The following is a 22,501-nucleotide window of genomic DNA, read 5'->3' on the forward strand; positions in this document are numbered from 1 at the left end:
CAGATGTGACACTTGGCATTCAGGCCAAAGAGTTCAATTTTGGTTTCATCAGACCAGAGAATATTGTTTCTCATGGTCTGAGAGTCTTTAGGTGTATTTTGGAAAACTGCAAGCAGACTGTCATGTGCCTTTTACTGAGGACTGGGTTCCGTCTGACGACTCCACCATAAAGGCCTGATTGGTGGAGGGCTGCAGAGATGTGTGTCCTTCTGGAATGTTCTCCCATCTCCACAGAGGAACTCTGTCAGAGTGACCATCAGGTTCTTGGTCACCTCCCCGACCAAAGCCCTTCTCCCCCGATTGCTCAATATGTTCTTGGGGACCTTCAATGCTGCAGACATTTTTTGGTACCCTTCCCCAGATCTGTGCCTCGACAATCACAATTTGAGCTTTTTGGCCATCAAAGAAAATGCTATGTCTGGTGCAAACCCAACACCTCTCATCACCCCGAGAATACCATCCCTGTTGTGGGGATGTTTTTCCATCGGCAGGGACTGGGAAACTGGTCAGAATTTAAGGTATGATGGATGGTGCTAAATGCAGGGAAATCCTTGAGGAAAACCTGTTTCAGTCTTCCAGAAATTTGAGACTTGGATGGGGCGGGGGGGGGTGAATAGTTATGCATGCTCAAGTTCTGTTTTTTTGTCTTATTTCTTCTTTGTTTCACAATAAAAACATATGTTGTGGAAATCAAATGATTCAAACCCCCCCAAAATCTATTTTAATTCCAGTTTGTAAGGCAACAAAATTGGAAAAATGCCAATGGGGTGAATACTTTCGCAAGCCACTGTATACAGTACCAGTCAAAGGTTTGGACACACCTACTCATTCAAGGATTTAAAAAACTATTTTCTACATTGTAGAATAGTGAAGACATCAAAACTATGAAATAACACACATGGAATCATGTAGTAACCAAAAAATTGTTAAACAAATCAAAATATTGAATCTCCTAACTTTATTCCTTTGATATTAACATTGTTACTTATTATTTGAGATAAGAGTTCAATGCTTATAGCAAACAGGAGTGGCGAGAGAAGGAAACCTTGCCTACATCCTTGTTCCAGCCGGATAGACTGAGAAAAGCTCGGACTATGCCTTGTGTGGCAGAGTATAATGAGTATAATGACTGAATCCATTGAATTACATTTTTCAAATGTTTGGAAGAGACCGTTTCAGCATCCAGTGCCAATACCATGCGTGGCACGAGTTGGGGAATTGGGTGGGACATAATGTTAAGCAATCTACGTATGTTGTCAGGTTGGTGACAACCAGGAATGAAAACTATTTGGTCTGGATGTATTATTGTTGTTATCACTGCCTCCAAATGTTTAGCCAATATGGAGGACGAGATTTTACAGAAGTGCAATTGGCCTGTATGGGGAGCATTCTGTGGATCTTTAAGTGCTTTGAAGATGACAGATATAATCACCTTCTTCCAGCATAGCAGGAGCTCCCCCTTCTGGAGAGCATGGGAATAGGTCCTCTCCAAGAGTGGGCAAATTAGGTCAATACAGTTTTTATAAAACTAATTTGAGTAGCTATCTGATCCAGGACTTTTATTATTATTCAATCTCTTAAGTGTCCTCAATCTCTTCCCTTGTTATGGGAACATCAATGTTTTTTTTGAGGCAGCTTGATCTATTTTGGGTAAATTAATGGAATCCAAATAGGGATCAATTCTGTTGACATCCCCACATGTCTGTGTTAGAGTACAATATCTTACAGAACTTAGCAAAGGCATCAGATATTTATTTTGGTTTGTACAGAAAGGGTTTGTCTTAATTAGTGCTTTTAATTTTCTGTACAATTGTCAATCCAGACTGTTTCCTGAGTTGAAATGCCAAAAGTCAACTGGCTCTACTCCCATGATCATAGTATCTGTGTGAATAATCATAGGTTTCTTTCTACGTTCTCTCTCAGCAATCCATCTAGTACTCTCTTCGCCTCATTTAGCTGTGTTAGATTTTCAGCTATGGCCATCTGTGATTGTTCTAGACCTTCTATTTTCTTCTCAAGTTCTAAACATTTGGTCACTAGCTTTTTGAAGGTTGAAGAAAATACATAATTTTACTCATCAATATCACCTTAGACGCCTCCCATAGGCTGTAGGAGAAATCTACTGTATCATTGAATTCAAGGAATTTCATAAACTCTGTCCTGATGTAGCCTTGGAAGCCAGTGTCCCCTACCAATGAGGTGTTGAGCCTCATTATGACGCGTCCACTGTGGCGGACTGAACGAACTAGAGGCAACTAATTTCCGGTTTTTAGGACTACAAACTGGAGAGCTCTATTGAGACGGCTGTTACTCTTTTAATTTATGTATTAATATCATTTAGTCTATTTTTGATATGATAAACAAACGTTTACTGCAATTTGTTCTGTGCTTGTCATTGCTCAGTTTGCTAAGTGCACATGATGTGAAGATGTCAGCCGGGACCGACGCGCAAAACGCCAACTTCTGCCACAGGACGAGTTTGACTGGACTAGGACACACGCGCCTAAGCTTCCTCCGAAATATGGTCGGGACTCATACATTGATGTTATATGTGAGCGAATGGTCAGAGAATCAGCTTGTAAAATGCTCAATTAACAACGACCCTGTAGCCACTGCCAGTTACCTGTTTCGTTGCCGCCAAACGCGCCCGGAGAGCCTCGTGGAATTATCCCTCTTCAATATCAGGGCGTTGTTGAGTACAGACAACCTGTGCCCACTGAGTCCTGTCGATGGATTTATCAAACAGACGAAAAATTACCCATTGGAGCAACAACATATTTCGGGTGCAAAATCCCGTAGGAAACGCGCGTGGGTATTTCCTGGGACACTTTGGTGTGGCACTGGAAGCAAAGCGATTGACTACAAGCAGTTAGGTGAGTAGAATAATATTTACACTTCACGCATGCTGATCACCAGCAGATAGATGTGTCCAATAGACTCAAAATACAGTAGGCTATTTACAGTATAAATGTATTTATACATTTGTAATTCTGTAATTCACACCAACACTTTTTATTAGTGAAAAGAGTGAATATTATACTCTGTATAAAATATCACATAATAGTATATACTGTAACGACCCTGGGTTTACAAGCGCGGAATCGACTCTGCCGCACGAGCATGCTTTTGCGGCACAGTCGACAGCGCGCCGGACCTCAGGCTAGAAGGTCGAGGGTTCGAGACCTGCGCCCTGCTGTTTCATTACAATACCTTGGCATGTTGTATCAAAGTTTTTCAAAGTTGGGAAAGCCTTCTGTTCTTAAACATATTTGGGCTGCTTCATAATGTAATGTATAGTGAAAACAAGAGCCACAAGTATAGCTGTTTCTGGACAACATATGGGACAGTCACACACAGGGGACAGAGTTAATAACAAAAAAAATATTTAGCCTCAAATTGGGCACCTTAAAGATTTATGAGTTGAAGTTGCCCAGACTTGAATGAAATTTGAGTGCTTTGCTTTTAACTTAATTCTCAATTCCATATCTTTCTTTAACCTTAATCTTTCTTTTTCTCTCATTCATTTATAGTTTGCATGTATGCACTCTTCACTTTATCATTCCTTATCCCTATTTGTCTGTAGCCTATTTGATCAGGACAACTCCTTAGAGTTGCCATGTGTGTAATGTAGGCCTACTTCTTTTCCAGCAAGTACTATATCACATCTTACTTATTGATCTAGAACATTAGTGCTTGGTGCTACTACTGACCACCCACTGTAGCCATTAGAGATCGAACCGATTAATTGACAAGGACGATTCATTAGGGACGATTTCAAGTTTTCATAACAATCGGTAATTGTCATTTTTGGACGCCAATTACATTGCATTCCACGAGTAATCTGTGTGGCAGGCTGACCACCTGTTACGCGAGTGCAGCAAGGAGCCAAGTTAAGTTGCCAGCGAGCATTAAACTTATCTTATAAAAATAATCACTAGTTAACTACACATGGTTGATGATATTACTAGGTTAACTAGCTGGTCCTGCGTTGCATATAATCAATGCGGTGACTTTTAATTTATCATCGAATCACAGCCTACTTTGCCAAACGGGGGAGGATTTAACAAAAGCGCATTCGTGAAAAAAAGCACAATCGTTGCACGAATGTAATGTACCTAACCATAAACATCAATACCTTTCTTAAAATAAATACACAGAAGTATATTTTTTTAAACCTGCATATTTAGTTTAAAGAAATTGTTAGCAGGCAATATTAACAAGGGAAATTGTGTCACTTCTCTTGCGTTCAGTGCAAGCAGAGTTGGGGCATATGCAATATTTTGGGCTGCCTGGCTCATTGCGAACTAATTTGCCAGAATTTTACATATTTATGACATAACATTGAAGATTCTGCAATGTAACAGCAATATTTAGGTTGCTGCCCGTTTGATAAAATACGGAACGGTTCCACTGAAAGAATAAACGTTTTGTTTTCGAAATTATAGTTTCCGGATTTGACCATATTAATGACCAACGGCTCATATTTCTGTGTTATTTATATTATAATTAAGTCTATGATTTGATAGAGCAGTCTGACTAAGCAGTGGTAGGCGGCAGGAGGCTCTTAAGCATTCATTCAAACTTTACGGCGTTTGCCAGTAGCTCTTCTTAGCAATGCTTGCTTCACAGCACTGTTTATGACTTCAAGCCTATCAACTCCTGAGATTAGGCTGGCAATACTAAGTGCCTATTAGAACGTCCAATAGTCAAAGGTATATGAAATACAAATGGTATAGAGAGAAATAGTCGACGCGTCATAATTCCTATAATAACTACAAGCTAAAACTTCTTAACTGGGAATACTGAACCACCAGCTTTCATATGTTCTCATGTTCTGAGCAAAGAACTTAAACGTTAGCTTTTTTACATGGCACATATTGCGCTTTTACTTCCTTCTCCAACACTTTGCATTATATAAACCAAATTTAACATGTTTCATTATTTCTTTGAGACTAAATAGATTTTATGTATTATATTAAGTTGCAATAAGTGTTCATTGTTCATTCAGTATTGTTGTAATTGTTTTTATTACATATACAAACATAAATGTACAGTGGGGCAAAAAAGTATTTAGTCAGCCACCAATTGTGCAAGTTCTCCAACTTAAAAAGATGAGAGAGGCCTGTAATTTTCATCATAGGTACACTTCAATTGTGACAGACAAAATAAGGAAAATAAATCCAGAAAATCACATTGTAGGATTTTTAATGAATTTATTTGCAAATTATGTTGGAGAATAAGTATTTGGTCAATAACAAAAGTTTATCTCAATACTTTGTTATGTACCCTTTGTAGGCAATGACAGAGGTCAAACGTTTTCTGTAATCTTCAAGGTTTTCACACACTGTTGCTGGTATTTTGGCCCATTCCTCCATGCAGATCTCCTCTAGAGCAGTGATGTTTTGGGGCTGTTGCTGGGCAACACGGACTTTCAACTCCCTCCAAAGATTTTCTATGGGGTTGAGATCTGGAGACTGGCTAGGCCACTCCAGGACCTTGAAATGCTTCTTACGAAGCCACTCCTTCGTTGCCCGGGCGGTGTGTTTGGGATCATTGTCATGCTGAAAGACCCAGGCACGTTTCATCTTCAATGCCCTTGCTGATGGAAGGAGGTTTTCACTCAAAATCTCATGATACATGGCCCCATTCGTTCTTTCCTTTACACGGATCAGTCGTCCTGGTCCCTTTGCAGAAAAACAGCCCTAAAGTATGATGTTTCCACGCCCATGCTTCACAGTAGGTATGGTGTTCTTTGGATGCAACTCAGCATTCTTTGTCCTCCAAACACGACGAGTTGAGTTTTTACCAAAAAGTTATATTTAGGTTTCATCTGACCATATGACATTCTCCCAATCTTCTTCTGGATCATCCAAATGCTCTCTAGCAAACTTCAGACGGGCCTGGACATGTACTGGCTTAAGCAGGGGAACACGTCTGGCACTGCAGGATTTGAGTCCCTGGCGGCGTAGTGTGTTACTGATGGTAGGCTTTGTTACTTTGGTCCCAGCTCTCTGCAGGTCATTCACTAGGTCCCCCCGTGTGGTTCTGGGATTTTTGCTCACCGTTCTTGTTTTCATATTGACCCTATGGGGTGAGATCTTGCATGGAGCCCCAGATCGAGGGAGATTATCAGTGGTCTTGTATGTCTTCCATTTCCTAATAATTGCTCCCACAGTTGATTTCTTCAAACCAAGCTGCTTACCTATTGCAGATTCAATCTTCCCAGCCTGGTGCAGGTCTACAATTTTGTTTCTGGTGTCCTTTGACAGCTCTTTGGTCTTGGCCATAGTGGAGTTTGGAGTGTGACTGTTTGAGGTTGTGGACAGGTGTCTTTTATACTGATAACAAGTTCAAACAGGTGCCATTAATACAGGTAACGAGTGGAGGACAGAGGAGCCTCTTAAAGAAGAAGTTACAGGTCTGTGAGAGCCAGAAATCTTGCTTGTTTGTAGGTGACCAAATACTTATTTTCCACCATAATTTGCAAATAAATTCATAAAAAATCCTACAATGTGATTTTCTGGATTTTTTAAATTCTCATTTTGTCTGTCATAGTTGAAGTGTACCTATGATGAAAAGGCCTCACTCTTCTTTTTAAGTGGGAGAACTTGCACAATTGTTAGCTGACTAAATACTTTTTTGCCCCACTGTATATCAGCCGGATATTCAGTTTCTGCTTTTTTTTGGTCCTCCAATAATCTGTATCGGCGTTGAAAAATCATAATCGGTCGACCTCTAGTTGCAATGTGTCATTACACATTAAATGTGTATTGAATGATCTGTGAGACTTATTTAGTCTCTCCACTGTTTGTTTCTTGTTGTAGGAATGTTTGAGCGAGCAGACGGGTGCTGCCGTGAGCATGACCACTGCAGTAACACTATCCCCTCCTTCACAGTGAACTATGGTGTTTTCAATCCCAACTTCTTCACCATCTCACACTGTGACTGTGACAAAAGGTGAGCCTCAATGTGTAGCCCCTGGGCAGCATCCATCACATTCCAGGTATGACACAGACATACATTCCAGTCCCCTGAAGGGGAACACCTTAGAGCTATAACTCAATAATGTTCAATAAAGACAATAAAGATGTTTCATTATGCTGACCTTTATTTTTCAGGGCTATGGTGCATGGCTCATCTGCTAACTGATAGGTGTTTTTCTTTTCTGGAATGTCGGGTAGAGTGTGCCATTGTACCAATGATACTATATCAGATCATTTGATTCAGTGCTTTAGAGTACAAATTGTAGTCTAACTTGAGAGTCAGGATAAAGATCTATGTTTTTTTCCCACTCAGTAAAACTGTAAATATGCTATCGGCTTAAAGCTGCAATATGTAACTTTTTGGGCAACCCAATCAAATTCAAATTGAAATGTGAGTTATAGATCTCTCATTCTAATTGAAAGCAAGTCTAAGAAGCTCTATATCTGTTCTATGTGGGCTATTTCTATGCTTACCGTTCTGAAGTTCTTTTGTATCTATTACTTACGGTTTTGCACACCTGCTTCAAACAGCTGACAATACAATATTTTGGGTTATGGAAAATATATTTCACAGCAGTTTAGATGGAACACAGTTTAGCTGGAACAATGATTCTCTACCCTATGCTTGCTTGTTTTGTCACATAAAGCAAGTTGTGTTTTGCAACAAGGAAATGGAGGTGTGATTTCTGCATAGTGCATTGTTAAATGGCACCCCAATTTGGATAACCACAATGCATGCACCAATAAAATAAGGTGAATGAAAAGAAAGTCGCACTCCCCCATAAAAAAGACGTAGTCCCCACAGTGACTGTACGAACATATCCCAACCAGAAGCCATGGGTTACAGGCAACATCCGCACTGAGCTAAAAGCTAGAGCTGCTGCTTTCAAGGAGCCAAACACTAATCCAGACGCTTATAAGAAATCCCGCTATGCCCTCAGATGAACCATCAAACAGGCAAAGTGTCAATACAGGACTAAGATTGAATCATACTACACCGGCTCTGACACTCGTCGGATGTGGCAGGGCTTGCAAACTATTACGGACTACAAAGGGAAACCCAGCCGCAAGCTGCCCAGTGACGCGAGCCAACTAGGCGAGCTAAATGCCTTTTTATGGTCGCTTCGAGGCAAGCAACACTGAAGCATGCACGAGAGCACCAGCTGGACTGTGTGATCCCGCTTTGTGTAGCCGATGTGAGCAAGACCTTTTAAAACAGGTCAACATTCACAAGGCCGTGGGGCCAGAAGCATTATCACGGAAAAGGAGAGGGCATGCATGGACCAACTGGCAAGTGTCTTCACTGACATTTTCAACCTCTCCCTGACAGTCTGTAATACCTACATGTTTCAAGTAGACCACCATGGTCCCTGTGCCCAAGAATGTCAAGGTAACCTGCCTAAATGACTACCGTCCCGTAGCACTCACGTCGGTAGTCATGAAGTGCTTTGAAAGGTTGGTCATGGCTCACATCAACACCATCATCCCGGAAACTCAAGACCCACTCCAATTCACATACCGCCCCAACAGATCCACAGATGACGCAATCTCAATCACACTCCACATTGCCCTTTCCCTCTGAGACAAAAGGAACACCTATGTGAGAATGTTGTTCATTGACTACAGCTCAGCGTTCAACAGCATAGTGCCCACCAAGTTCATCAATAAGTTAAGGACCATGGGACTAAACACCTTCTTCTGCAACTGGATCCTGGACTTCCTGACGGGCAGCCACCAGGTGGTAAAGGTAGGCAACAACACATCTACTATGCTAAACCTCAAAACCGGAGCCCCTCAGGGGTGCATGCTTAGTCCACTCCTGTACTCCCTGTTCAACCACGACTGCGTGGCCAAGCACGACTCCAACACCATTATGTTTGCTGACGACACAACAGTGGTAGGCCTGATCACCGACAACGATGAGACAACCTATAGGGAGGAGGTCAGAGACCTGACAGTGTGGTGCCAGGATAACAGTCTCTCCCTCAATGTGAGCAAGACAAAGGAGATGGTCATGGACTACAGGAAAAGGAGAGACAAATAGGCCCCCCATTAACATCGACGGGGCTGTAGTGGAGCGGGTCGAGAGTGTCAAGTTCCTTGGTGTCCACATCACCAACAAACTATCACGGTCCAAACACACCAAGACCCCCTCAGGAGACTGAAAAGATTTGGCATGGGTCCCCAGATCTTCAAAGTTACACAGCTGCACCATGGAGAGCATCCTGACCAATTGCATCACCGCCTGTTTTGGCAACTGCTTGGCATCCAACTGCAAGGCATTACAGAGAGTAGTGTGTATCACTGGGGCCAAGCTTCCTGCCATCCAGGACCTATATACTAGGCGGTGTCGAAGACTCCAGTCATCCAAGTCATAGACTGTTCTCTCTGCTTCCGCACAGCAAGCAGTCCCGGCGCGCCAAGTCTAGGCTCTTTAAAGAGCTTTTACCCACAAGCCATAAGACTGCTGAACAATTAATCAAATGGCCACCGGACTATTTACATTGACCCTCCCCCACCTGCTGCTACTCACTGTTTATTATTATCTATGCATAGTCACTTTACCCCTACCATCAAGTACAAATTACCTCCACTAACCTGTACCCCTGCACATTGACTCAGTACCAGTACCCCCTGTATATATGCTCGTTATTGTTATGTAATATTATTGTGATACATTTTATTTGAATTTGTACTTTTATTTAAAAACATTTTTTTTAAAATAAATATTCTTAACTCCATTTCTTGAACTGCATTGTTGGTTAAGGGCTTGTAAGTAAGCATTTCACGATAAGGTGAAATACACCTGTTGTATTCGGCGCATGTGACAAATAAAATTTGATTTGGCCTGTAAACCAGGTGTTTCCTGTTAGGGTCTAACTAGGCCCTCAAAGAAAGACCTTATGATTTATGTATTGTTATAAAAAGTACCATTTTAAAGGCTAAGGTTGGTGGAACCATTCATATAGGGTTCTAGGAAAAAAACCTTAAGAGATAAAAGCATTCTTTGTTGAACCTGTCAGAGGGTTCTAGGTAGGACCATTTACAGGAGGTTCTATGAAGAACCATACATAGAATGTTCTAGGTAACCTTCTGCAAAGGGTTCTACCTAGCACCAAAAAGGGTTCCCCTTAGGTAATAAACCAAAGAACTCTAGAAGGTTCTATTTAGAACCTTTTTAGGGTGAGCAATAATTGCCCGTCTCTTTCAGGACTCCTAATCAGACACCTTGGAGATCTAAGTGAGGTGTCAACTCCTAGCTCTGAGTTCCCACAGAACACAAGACCGATGTTTGTGTAGTACGCTTATATTCGGATTAATTTCCTTTATGCTTGAATGCCAGACAGACGATGCAGTCTCGTTCTCCTCCCAGGTTTAACTGACAAGGTCATACACATGATTCATTCCACAGTAAGGTGCCTGAACGTCGCGGACATGGGTCGGGCTCAGGCTTAAACTCCACGCCTGTGAAGGGCTCTAAAGCAGAGCACGTCCATGGCTCGGCTTCAAAATGTTAGTGATCAATTGAGTGATACCCGAGCCCTGCCTGTTCCCTAGTTATGAATCAACATTCCCTACCCGCATATAGCACGTCACTTCATGTTCCTCGTAAGCAATTTAAATCTTCCTGTAAAATGTCATGTTTTGACTTGTCACTTCTCCCTGTGAATACCAAGCAACAACGATATGTGGCTCTGTTGGACACACTGGCATTAAAGAAATGATGGGAAACATCAACTATTCAATAATAAGTGTTTTACAACACAGTGTGATTTGCTCTGGCTGACAACATGCCAAGTTTGCCAACCTATTTGAACTATTCCTTGGGTGAGAGATCCCTGATTTGTTGTTTGAGCTTAAAACAGCAATGGTAAGCTTAGGAAAACTGACGACTTAAAGGGACGTTTCTATCATGTTAAACTTCATTCATTATTTTGAGCAGCACCCCAACTTCAACATATGTTAAAATAGCGCGTTTCTATGTTTTGTAGTAAAAGATGGATGGAGATAACTGTTTCCAATGACATCATCGGTGTGTATCATGTCATTTTATGCAATTGTGCGTATGCATTGCCTACTAATTGATTGTCATTGGAAACACTTATATTCCTCTATTTTAATTTTACTACAACACAAAGAAACACCATTTTCACATATGTTGGGGTGGGGCTGGATATGAAGTTCAACATTTTAGAAATTTCCCTTTAATGCCACGGTCTTGGCAATACCTACCCTTTTTTCTGTTGTCATCAGGTTTCGCCAGTGCCTCCAGCGTGTAAATGATACCATCTCCAATATGGTGGGCTTCAGCTTCTTCAATCTCCTCAAGATGCCCTGCTTTGAGTTCACTCCCAAGAGTCAATGTACTGAGCTTAACTGGTGGGGAATGTGAGTACTGTCTGTCAGAAATAATTTGTGTGTAAGCGATATTGTCCTGATCAAGTCTTTACAGTACATGGACTTTGTTCTATAATACTGTGATAAGGATAGTAATATGGGACATGCTATTGTTCCATCAAAAAATTGAATAAGGATCATATGATGGGCAATTGAAACTGCTGCAGAAACTCTACAGTTTTAACTGAGATGCTTGTAATAACTTGCCTGATATCCAGCCCCCTCACTCTTCCTCCAGACAACACCACATTGCCCTGGTCCATCCCAGCAAAACATTGAACATTAAAAGTAATTCCCTGTATTCAAAATACGCAGGGAAACTTTTTAGATTGTATTAGATAATGTAATTACTGTATGCCCCCCCCCCATATGAAATATACAGTGACTCTGAAATTACAAATAATACAACCAGTAAGCTAATGTATACAAAATTAGAAAAATGTTGTGAAAAATACAGAGAGACCTATGGCCAGCGTTGTGGGTAATGCGTTATAAAGTAAAGCATTATAATAATATTATTTTGTGGTAACAAGTAATATAATAAAATACTGTTCCAATTTTAAGTAATAATACTATAGTTGCTGATCAAAGATAGGTTGTTGTTACTTTTGTTACCCTTCCCATTACAGTTATGGATCCAAATAAATATTTGTGATTATTATTCCCTCTCTGTTGGCACCATTTTTACCCCCCCCCTCCCAGTATTGTTTTCTTCCTAAGCCTGACGTCCTCGCACCAAGTTCCTGTTTACGAACGCACTACTACAAACTGCTCTAGTGAGGGCAATGAAAAATGGCAGAAGCATCTAAAACGTTGAGTTTCAGTGGGGAAGTACTCCCATTACTTGTGGCCTTTTTCCCTCCTCCCACACACAGTTTGTAATAGTAAAAAACAAACTGTCTTTCTATTTGTGCAACTAAACTAAAGTAAACTTTGATGTGGTGTGAGGACAAAATTACAAGAATATAACCTTAAAACATAAACTGTGCCCAGGCATGAGAAAACACTTCACTGCTAGAAACACAACTTCCAATCTCTTGAAGCACCTGCAAAAGCAACACGCCAAGACAAAACTCATAGCGGAAAACCCCCAAGGCCTGATCACTGCTGCTGAAGATGACTATGTAGGCCTACCCCCTCCAAACAACCCAGGCTTGATTATAATCGTTCAGGATGACAGGCTCTAGCCCAGGGAGAGGTGAACAAGATTGTAGCTTGGTATGTTGTAGATTCTGTGTCTGTCATTATTAGGTTACTTGTTAGTGTATAGGCCTAAGTAACATAACATTTACATTGAGTGAGAGCGCACAATATTTTGGGGTGTAACACAAAAGTAATATAGTAGTGTAAGTGGTTACTTTTCCCAGGGAGTGATAAGTAAAGTAATATGTTACTGTTGATGGACGTAATACTTTACATATTTTAAGTAACGACCTCAACACTGCCTATGACTTTATGAAAGGATTCTCTCTTGGCATGTTTGGCCTGTAATAAGTACATTTTTGCTCTGTGCAGGTGCAAGGTGGCCAAGGTGGCCCCATATGCAGTCTTCAAAAATCCCAAAGATTACACCATCAACCGCACGGCAAGTAAACATAGTGGCAGCAGTGACCCCCAAACCTCAGCAAGCACCGGGGAAAACCTGGTTACAGTGAGACCCTTGTCTAGCCCAACCAGGTTAATCCCCAAAGGGAACCGCCCCAAGCTATTTTCCCCCTCACAGGACTGTGTTCCAAGAGGTCCTCCCAGAGGAGACACCTTTCAGATCAAGCACAGGAAAGGATGCAGCAGGGGCAAGAAAACATTCACAACTCAAACAACCACAAGTCAAACACAGACCAGCACGCCCTTAATACAGACAACTGCATCCCTGATACAGAGGAGTGCATCACAAAAACAGAAAACCACACCCACAACTCAGAGAGCTGCTTTGAAAATTATTACAACCACATCACAGGTAAAAATGAAAACTGCTACACAAAAGACTGGATCAAGAACTGAAAAAACGATCTCACCTCAAAATCAAGCTACAACAAAGAAAAAAACACGGTCACGACAGAGGACAACATCAACACCAAAGCCTTCACCTCATCCACAGACAACAACTTTAACAACCACAACTTTTATACCCAAAAGTCCCAAACTCCCAAAAGTCCTTAGGAAACTTCACCGTTGTGGCCCTCCAAGAGGAGATACCTTTCAGCCTCGCCGCTGGAGGGGGGAACGAGGCAAAGCCTGTTTGGAACAGATAACTAAAACACCAACGACCATATCCTCAGCAAACAAGACTGCATCACCAACCCAGAGGAGAATATCTCAAACTCAGAGAACAATGCCCTCAAATAAGAGAACAACATCTGCAACTGTGATGACCTCATCTACCCTTTGGAAGAACACAATTACTAAGAGGACCGCCTCCTCAAAGCTAAGGACCACACCTCTAATACAAACCCCTACTGAGAGTGCACCATCTATGACAACAGGTAGTAGTTTTGTGTTTCTCCATGAGCCCACTATCAGTCTGGTAACTGGCCAGCCTGCAACTACCCCAAGCTTTAATTTTACTTTTTAGGAAAAGCTTGATGATGCCATTCTAGATATACAATGAGAACCCTTTGTAATTATTGGGACAGTGAAGCATGTATTTTTTATTTTGGCTCAGTACTCCAGCACTTTGTATAAGAAATGATCTAATAACTGTGAGGTTAACTTCTTATGGGCAGGTGGGACGGTTGCGTCCCACCTGGCCAACATCTGGTGAAATTGCAGAGCCCAAAATTCAAACGAATTATAAATATTTAACTTTCATAACATCACAACTGTAATACATCAAAATAAAGCTTAACTTCTTGTTAATCCATCCGCTGTGTTAGATTTCAAAAAGCTTTACGGAGAAAGCACACCATGCGATTATCTGAGGACAGCGCCCTGCATACAAAAGCATGAAAAACATATTTCAACCAGGCAGGTGCGACACAAAGTCAGAAATAGTGATATAAAAAAATGCTTTACCTTTTGATGATCTTATTCTGCTGGCACTCAAATGTCCCAGTTACATCACAAATGGTCCTTTTGTTCGATAATGTCCTTCTTTATATCCATAAAAACTCAGTTTAGCTGGCGCGCTTCAGTCAATAATCCACCCAGTTTCCCTCCATCAAAATGCATCCCAAAAGTTACTAATGAACTTTTCCTAACAAGTCAAACAACGTTTATAACCAAACCTTCGGTACCCTAATATGTAAATAATAGATGACGATTCTCCGTCTTAAATTTGATCTCTCATTCACACGCTTCGTACCACTACAGCCAAAAGGGGAGCCACCTAGAAAAACAACAATTTCTGGCTCATTTTTCCAAAAACCAGGCTGAAACTCTTTCTAAAGACTGTTGACATCTAGTGGAAGCCCTAGGAACTGCAATCTGGGAGGACTTCAACTTATAATAAAAGTGAAAGCCATTGAAAATAGTGGTAGGCTGAATTGTTTTTTTGGGGGGGATGGTTTGTCCTCTGGGTTGCGCCTGCCATATCAGTTCTGTTATAATCACAGACATTATTTTAACTATTTTAGAAACCTTAGAGTGTTTTCTATCCAAATCTACCTATTATATGCATATCATAGCTTCTGGGCCTGAGTAACAGGCAGTTTACTTTCAGCATGCTTTACATCCGGACATGAAAATACTGCCCCCTACCCAAGAGCGGTTAAAGTGTAGACTGTCAGCTTTAATTAGAAATTACAGCACTTTTATACATAGTTACCCCATTTTAGGGGACCAAAAGTATTGGGACAAATTCACGTGTGTATTAAAGTAGTCAAAAGTTAAGAATTTGGTTCCATATTCATAGTGCGCAATGACTACATCAAGTTTGTGAATCTATAAATGTGTTAGATGTATTTTCTGTTTGTTTTGGTTGTTTCAGATTGTTTTGTGCCCAATAGAAATTAATGGAAAAATGTAGTGTCATTTTTGTGTCACTTATTGTAAATAAGAATAGTATATGTTTCTAAACACTTCAACAGTAATTAGGATGCTACCATGATTAAAGATAATCCTGAATGAATCATGAATAATGTTGAGTGAGTTACAGATGCACAAATATCATACCCCCAAGACATTCCAACCTCTCACCATTACAATAACGGGGGAGGGTAGCATTATTTTTAAAGGGGGGTGGGTATGATATTTGTGGATCTAACTTTCTCACTCATTGTTCATGATTTAATTTAGGATTATCTGTAATCATGGTAGCACCCACATTAATGTAGAAGTGTTGGAAAACATATTCTATTCTTACTTACAATAAAAGTGACTTCAGAATGACACAATGCATTATTTACCATTCATTTATCTTGGGCAAAATCTTATCTGAAACATAACCAAAACAAACAGAAAATGCATCCAACACATTTGTAGAGTCACAAGCTTGATGTAGTCAAAAGAAGAAAAATGCCTCACTGTCCCAATAATTACAAAGGACACTAACTTACTGCATGTCATGACTCAGCTAGCTTCATTATGTTCTGTTTTGTTCTCTGTGTTACAGATAATATGCTTCTTTGTGGCACTCTCAAGCATTTGGATGAATGTAAACACAAAATTCCCCCTTTAGTGAAGAGATATGATCTCCACAACATGGGATCAAAAACTGTGTACCACTGTGATTGCACCCACAGGTGAGAAAGTATCCATACAGTACAATGCAGTGATGCTTATTTTTTATGAGCATGGCCTTATTTCTATTACAGCATATTGGATGACTGTCAATCATATCCCATTCACCCAGCTCAATGTAACATCGATAGGTTTAGGCTACTACATGATGCAATTTTTTAAAACTATACCTATAATGAGGTTGCTACAACCTAGCCTATGAATGAAAGTTTTCAACGTAGGTGCACATGGTGAGAAACATTTGAGTCATCAAGGTGACAGACATTGACACATTAAATACTGCCTGGCACACTCTTACCTGCATCTGGCTGATCTAGGGTGTAATCATTAGTCTAACAGTTGCAAACTAAAGTTTCTATTGGACAAATTCAGTTATGTTTATCCCCGTTCCGTTTGCTTCCGTTTTAAGAACATTTTTTTTCAACCGAATGGGTGGAATAAATACACACCTGATCACACGCTAACCGTTCACTTTCATAGCAGCCACATACAAACAGATTGATAATTTTGCTAATTGTATAATTCCTTTTTGAATCTACGCGCTCTCCTCTTCTCACCTTTTCCCTTCACTTGTGGACTTCAGTGCACAACACATCAGCTGTCTGTGACCAGGCAGGGTAGCCTAGTGGTTAGAGCATTGGACTAGTAACCGAAAGGTTGCAAGTTTGAATCCCCGAGCTGACATGGTACAAATTTGTCATTCTGCCCCTGAACAGGCTGTCATTCTGCCCCTGAACCCACTGTTCCTAGGCCATCATTGAAAATAAGAATTTGTTCTTAACTGACTTGCCTAGTAAAATAAAGGTAAAATAAAACCATTTTAAAAAGGTGAAAAAACCTTTAGAACCCAAACCGTGATATCATAACCGCTAACTGCTACACACAGCCTACATCGTTGTCACCATATTAGCTAACGTCAATCCTAGTCAACATAGCTCCTATAACTAACGTGTTAGTAAAGCCCCTACATTCATGCAGAACAGTACAGTCAGCAAGCAGTTTAGCAGCTACACTGGTGGGCCACGGTGACAATAAATTAATAAAACCAAAAATGTATCTTGACTTGGAAGAGTTCCAGTGTTGGATAGACATACCTAGCTAGCTAACATTGCATCCCTCTCTGTTTGAGCCAGGTGTTTGAATAGGCTAAACTAGCAAGTTGTATTCACTAGCTAAGTGAAGGTGGCACAGTTTTAAAAGGTCAGAGTGGCTAAAATGCACAATGTCCTTCGCTCTCCAGAATGCGCAAAATCATTGTTTCATAACTTCATTGTGTGAATTGTTTGGCTTGATTTTTATTGTCTATCAATTCCCCATGACGCATATCACCAGTAGTAGCCTACATTTACTGTTAGTTCCTATAATTTCTAATCTGCAATGTTTGTTTGGTTATGTTCATTTCTGTTAATGCATTCAACATATTATTATTCCAGTCTTTTACTGTTCTCATTGTCAGAGTGGACAAGTTGTTTGCAGAGCGCACAACCTATGCTACACTTGTGGGAAACAAGTTTCATTCCATTTACAAGTTTTGTCAATTTACTCATTGTCTTTTGTTTGGAGCGCTACTGTCAATGTTGAGCAAGGACGCGCACTGATAACGCATAGAAGTAGGCCTATAGGCATATAAATGTACCGATTTGGGGATCAAATAGTATTTCTGATTGGCTTAACGCACCACCTCTAATGAGCTGTGGAGCTTCTCAAAGTAATGTTTTCTTCACCTCAAACAGCAAGCAAACAAAGTCGGGTTTTTTACACACACATTGAAAATGACAATAGTTCCTCAAAGTATTTGAAAAATATCCCTTTCGATAACCAGTCCGCGTGAAAGGGGAAATGTTATGCTCGGATCCAGTGGAAACAGTCATAAAATAGGTCGACCTGATGAGTCTTTCCCGAGCTTAATGCTGTGGGGAAACTGGGTGCCCAGAATATTTTATGTTACAAGTCTGCTAGTGTGAGCTTCGGGTTGGACCCAAATTGATAGTTTGATACAATGTTTAAAGTTTGTTGCAGACAGGCTAATATTGGCCTATGTGATTTATAGAAGATCTATTTTTATTAGGACATTTTCTACCTGCAGCCTGCAATGTTTTTATTTGATGGCTTTATGTAGGTTTGTATCATTTTAATTTAGTTGGATAGAATTTTGATTAACCACATCCCAATGAATTTGAGATACAAAGACATTATTTATCAACTAAATGAAACTATAACACGAAAATGTTCATATGAAAACCATAACTGACATGCTGATCGGTAGAAATTGTAAGACAAATTTGCATTTCACATGAAAATAGTTGCAGACTCCTAGTGTAGCCTATTACTGGCAACTTCAGGAGAGTAATGGCAGAACCTGCGAAAGCCAGTAGGAGCGGGAGGAGGTTGATCTGGTCAGCTTTTTCTTTTCTGATGATCTTGATCTCTGCTCCCTCTTGAGTCATTTGTGTCTTTATTTCATCAGACAGCATCAGACAAGCATATAGTTGATTTGTTTAAAACACAGGGTAGGTCTATATATGGAAAAATACACGTAAAAAAAAGAGTCAACCAATCGAAAGAACAGACAACTTTTGGTCACCAAGATGTTTGTTGTTGTAGGGGACAGCCCTACAATGTACCTAGAGGACGGAAGTTAGCTGTCCTCCGGCTACACCATGGTGCTACCCTACAGTGCTGTTAAGGCTAATGTAGACCTTCATTGCAAAACAGTGTGTTTTTAATCAATTATTTGGTGACATGAATATATTTAGTATAGTTTTATCTAAAAAGCATAACTTGTATGTTTTACTATTTCTATTTTTATGGAATTCACTGAGGAGGATGGTCCTCCCCTTCCTCCTCTGAGGAGCCTCCACTGGTACAATGTATCCTGAGCACTTTGTAACTCAAATGGAATGTGTTAAAGTATTTTTGCAGCTGCCTTAAATAACTAAGGGTTAGAGGGTTAGGGCCTGCTGGGTTAGATAACTACGCAAGATGGACGCACATGTTACATATGCGCGCGCGCACACACACACACACACAGTCTCACATATTTCCTTTCTGATAGTGTTTGTCTATCTCTTAACCTTTTCTCCTCATCCACTGGCTCTCTCCCTGGAGCGCTGGTCTCCTCTGTCCCTCTATCTTTTCCCATCACATTTCAGGCTGGCTGATCAGATCAGACTCTTGGAGAAGACTACAATACTCCAATCCCTCCTGCAGGACTTTGTATCTCTATCCTGCTTCAACGTGCCGAGTGTGCAAGACTGTCATGGAGGGAAAAGGTTGGTGGCTCAAATTCAAAGGCTGATAGATTTGCAATGAGCCACAACCTTTTCAATGGATCTCTTCACAAGGCTAATTGTTCATTGTTACATTACATGCAATGTGTCAGTGTCTTACCTACTGTCAATCTAATAACAATAATCCATATGCACAATAACTGTGCATATGCCTGTCGATTCAAGTATTTATATATTTTTCTTTGCTCTCTTGCTGTAGCTGTACTGCTGGATTTTCCCAAGCCACTGACCTAATTCAAGTCCTTAAAAGCATGGAGGAAAGAGGAAGACTTAATGCTCAGAGCACAAGTAAAGACTCAAAAAGAGGGACTCCTATTCGCCTCTACAAGCGATGTCTGAGGATCATTGAGTCCAAGAAGCCTTGACTGATGATTCCCAAACATCAGCACCCTTAAGTACCGGTTACTAGAATGGGAATGCAATGCATCTGTCCAACATCACCCTCTATTGTGTTTTTAAAAGATTTTTAAGCCTTAAGATGATAAATGTGGCAGAAGGACTTGATTTGCTGCTGTTCAGTATAGGAGGGAGTTCCTTATACCTTCCAACTTTTCCCCAAATCATTGACCTCAACTGTAAATAATGATCCACAACTAGAGTTGTACAGAATTCTCCTGCTGAGGGTACTATGATCTCTGACAACAATTTAATATATTTATATTGAGTCTTTGTACTTCTAGATTAAAACCCTTGAATATTACCAGTCTGTTACGTCATTGTCTCACATTACAAGATTCCCTTAAGGTGCAGTATTTTTTTTAGTCAATAGCATTTCTAAAATTGCTCAAGAGGTGGCACCCTTCTACCTCTAACAGTAAGGTAATTGACATTCACACACTCATTTGTTATTTTTCTTAGTTTTAGTATGTCGTGAATTGATCATGTTGAAGTAAACAGTGTGGGATTTTCACTTCTTAGCTAAAGGCTTGAAATTGTAATATTGTGTCATGATGATCATCATTTACCTACCTTGTCACTACAATCAGAAAAAGTACAGTAATACTTAAGAAAACAAATTAAAACATGAGTATTAAACAAACCCTAATACAACCTCGGCATTACTAGGAAGTATGTTTGTCGGCCAGGGGTCTCCAACAGGTACATCGTGAGCTACTAGTTGCTCGCAGCCCACCTATGAGTAACTTGCCAATCAATTCTGAAAGTACATGCATTTTTTTCATGTGTTCCATTGTAAACTGTCATAAACATAGAGCTCCTGCTACTATCCAATCAAAGACACTTTGACATCCCATCCCTGGTTAGCCACTACTAGCTTTAACAGGGCTGCCAACTTTTGAAAAAAGCTTGGAGTGAGATTTGTTATGTGAATTTCTTTGCCCCCTGGCACAACCCCTATATGTACAATTGTACTGTTTTAAAGCTAATTTCCTGCAATTCTACATATTTTCACATGGCTTAGGCATATGACACTGGTCAGGTGTATTCAGGGTATTTTGAACATTAAATGAACACTCAATTTGACGACACTGTTACTTTGAGATTTTTGGGGGATCAATTTTAAAGAATGATAATCTAAAAAAAAAATGTTTAGGTGGTTTGACACTTTATTTCTACAGAAATTAAATGTGGGGAGACAGGCAAATGCTAGAAACAGTGGGAAGGTTGAAAGCCGGGATTGTTCCCTGTTCTCAGGTTGTTGAAGCACCCTTGACAGGGATTACAGCCTCAAGTTCTTCGGTATGACGCTACAAGCTTGGCACACCTGTATTTAGGGAGTTTCTCCCATTCTTCTCTGTAGATTCTTTCAAGCTCTGTCAGGTTAAATGGGAAGGGTCGCTGCACAGCTATTTTCAGGTCTCTCCAGAGTTGAGTTGATTTTATTCTTTAGAGGGACAGTGCACATTAATCAACGTTTCTGTAAAAGTGCCGGCCGGTTTTAGCCAGCCAGCTAATTTTCAACCGCAGTCCCTGGGGAGGTTATTAAAAACAATTACAATATAGACAATCATTGAGCAGTGAGCACACACAGAGCAACAGGACAAGCAAGACATAGCATACAGACAGAGCAACATAGAACAAAGAGCAGCAAAACAAAATTCATAAAAGCAACAGTGTTTCCACACCTCAAAGCTACAGAAAACATGGAACAGGGATTATGTTCACAAATCTGATTGACCTTTAGCCATGTCTTCATGCATTTTGTGAAAGTGTGATATGTGGTGCAGTTATGTGTGTCTGATGGCAGTGTATTCCAGACATGGGAAGCTCTCACAGAGAAAGAGGATTTACTAAAGGTGCTTTTCCTTAAGGGAACTATACAGTCACCTCTCATGGCAGACCTTGTGGATCTGCTGCCATATGTTTGGGTTTTCTGTTTAACAAAAGTACTGTGTGGAGGGGGAGCCAGGCCATTTAGGATCTTGAATACAAGACATGCGTCGGTGTATTGCACAAGATTTTCCCAACTCAGGAGCTCATGCTTTCTGAGGATGTAACAATGATGATGGCTATTGGGCTTCCTATCAAGCACTTTGAGAGCCTGTTTGTAGACAGACTGAATAGGTTGTAATGTTGTACAGCAAGCTTGGGACCAACTAGTCAAGCAGTATGTTAAGTAGGGGAGTATCATAGATTTGAAGTACAGTTTCGCTAACTCTGTAGTCAAACAGTTTCGTATAAATCATAAATTAGCTAGGTTGAATTTGGTTATTTGAATCACCTTTTTCACATACTTTTTAAAAGAGAGGTTGGAATCAAGTATGATGCCAAGGTACTTAAAATCAGATACCACCTGGAGCTTCTCCCCTGACACATAGACATCTGGCTCAGTAGCATCTGTTTCCCTCTTTGTGAAGAACATGCAGTTTTTTTCACATTGAGATGCAAACATGAGTCACTGAGCCACTTTGTAACCTGGACCATTACAGTAGTGATTTCTTGTGCAGCTTGTTGTTTGCTCTTTGCATGCACATATCACTGTATCATCTGCGTACATTTTAACTTCAGACCCAGTACAGACAGAAGGCAGATCATTAATGTATAGGTTGAACAGGAGGGGCCCCAGTATTGACCCAGAGATGTTCGATCGGGTTTAAGTCCGGGTTCTGGCTGGGTCATTCAAGGACATTCAGAAACTTGTCCGAAAGCCACTCCTGCATTGTCTTGGCTGTGTGCTTATGGCCGTTGTCCTGA

General features: G+C 40.5%; 1 protein-coding gene across 2 annotated transcripts; it reads left to right on the plus strand.

Moving 5' to 3' along the window:
- Window positions 1-2,219: 2,219 nt before the first annotated feature.
- On the plus strand, window positions 2,220-20,818 carry LOC124033305 (group 3 secretory phospholipase A2-like). Of its 2 annotated transcripts, none has more exons than XM_046345294.1 (7): window positions 2,220-2,873; window positions 6,897-6,957; window positions 11,238-11,372; window positions 12,897-13,864; window positions 15,931-16,060; window positions 19,211-19,330; window positions 19,548-20,818. In XM_046345294.1, exons 1-7 carry the CDS (start codon window positions 2,354-2,356, stop codon window positions 19,711-19,713), a joined length of 2,100 nt encoding a protein of 699 aa, XP_046201250.1. In that variant the 5' UTR covers window positions 2,220-2,353; the 3' UTR covers window positions 19,714-20,818. The 2 variants fall into 2 exon arrangements, with proteins under 2 accessions (XP_046201250.1, XP_046201249.1); XM_046345293.1 differs by having other exon boundaries at window positions 2,221-2,873; window positions 6,825-6,957; window positions 19,548-20,816.
- The last annotated feature ends 1,683 nt before the right edge of the window (window positions 20,819-22,501 follow it).

Source organism: Oncorhynchus gorbuscha, linkage group LG04 (assembly GCF_021184085.1).
Source record: "Oncorhynchus gorbuscha isolate QuinsamMale2020 ecotype Even-year linkage group LG04, OgorEven_v1.0, whole genome shotgun sequence".
Taxonomy (NCBI): Eukaryota; Metazoa; Chordata; class Actinopteri; order Salmoniformes; family Salmonidae; genus Oncorhynchus; species Oncorhynchus gorbuscha.

Bases quoted from the DNA above. Each gene is read 5' to 3' on its own strand.
- LOC124033305 (XM_046345293.1), top strand. From the start codon at position 2,354: ATGATAAACAAACGTTTACTGCAATTTGTTCTGTGCTTGTCATTGCTC. The intron at 2,874-6,824 runs GTGAGTAGAATA...TTCTTGTTGTAG, and splicing joins GATTGACTACAAGCAGTTAG to GAATGTTTGAGCGAGCAGAC. The intron at 19,331-19,547 runs GTTGGTGGCTCA...CTCTTGCTGTAG, and splicing joins GACTGTCATGGAGGGAAAAG to CTGTACTGCTGGATTTTCCC.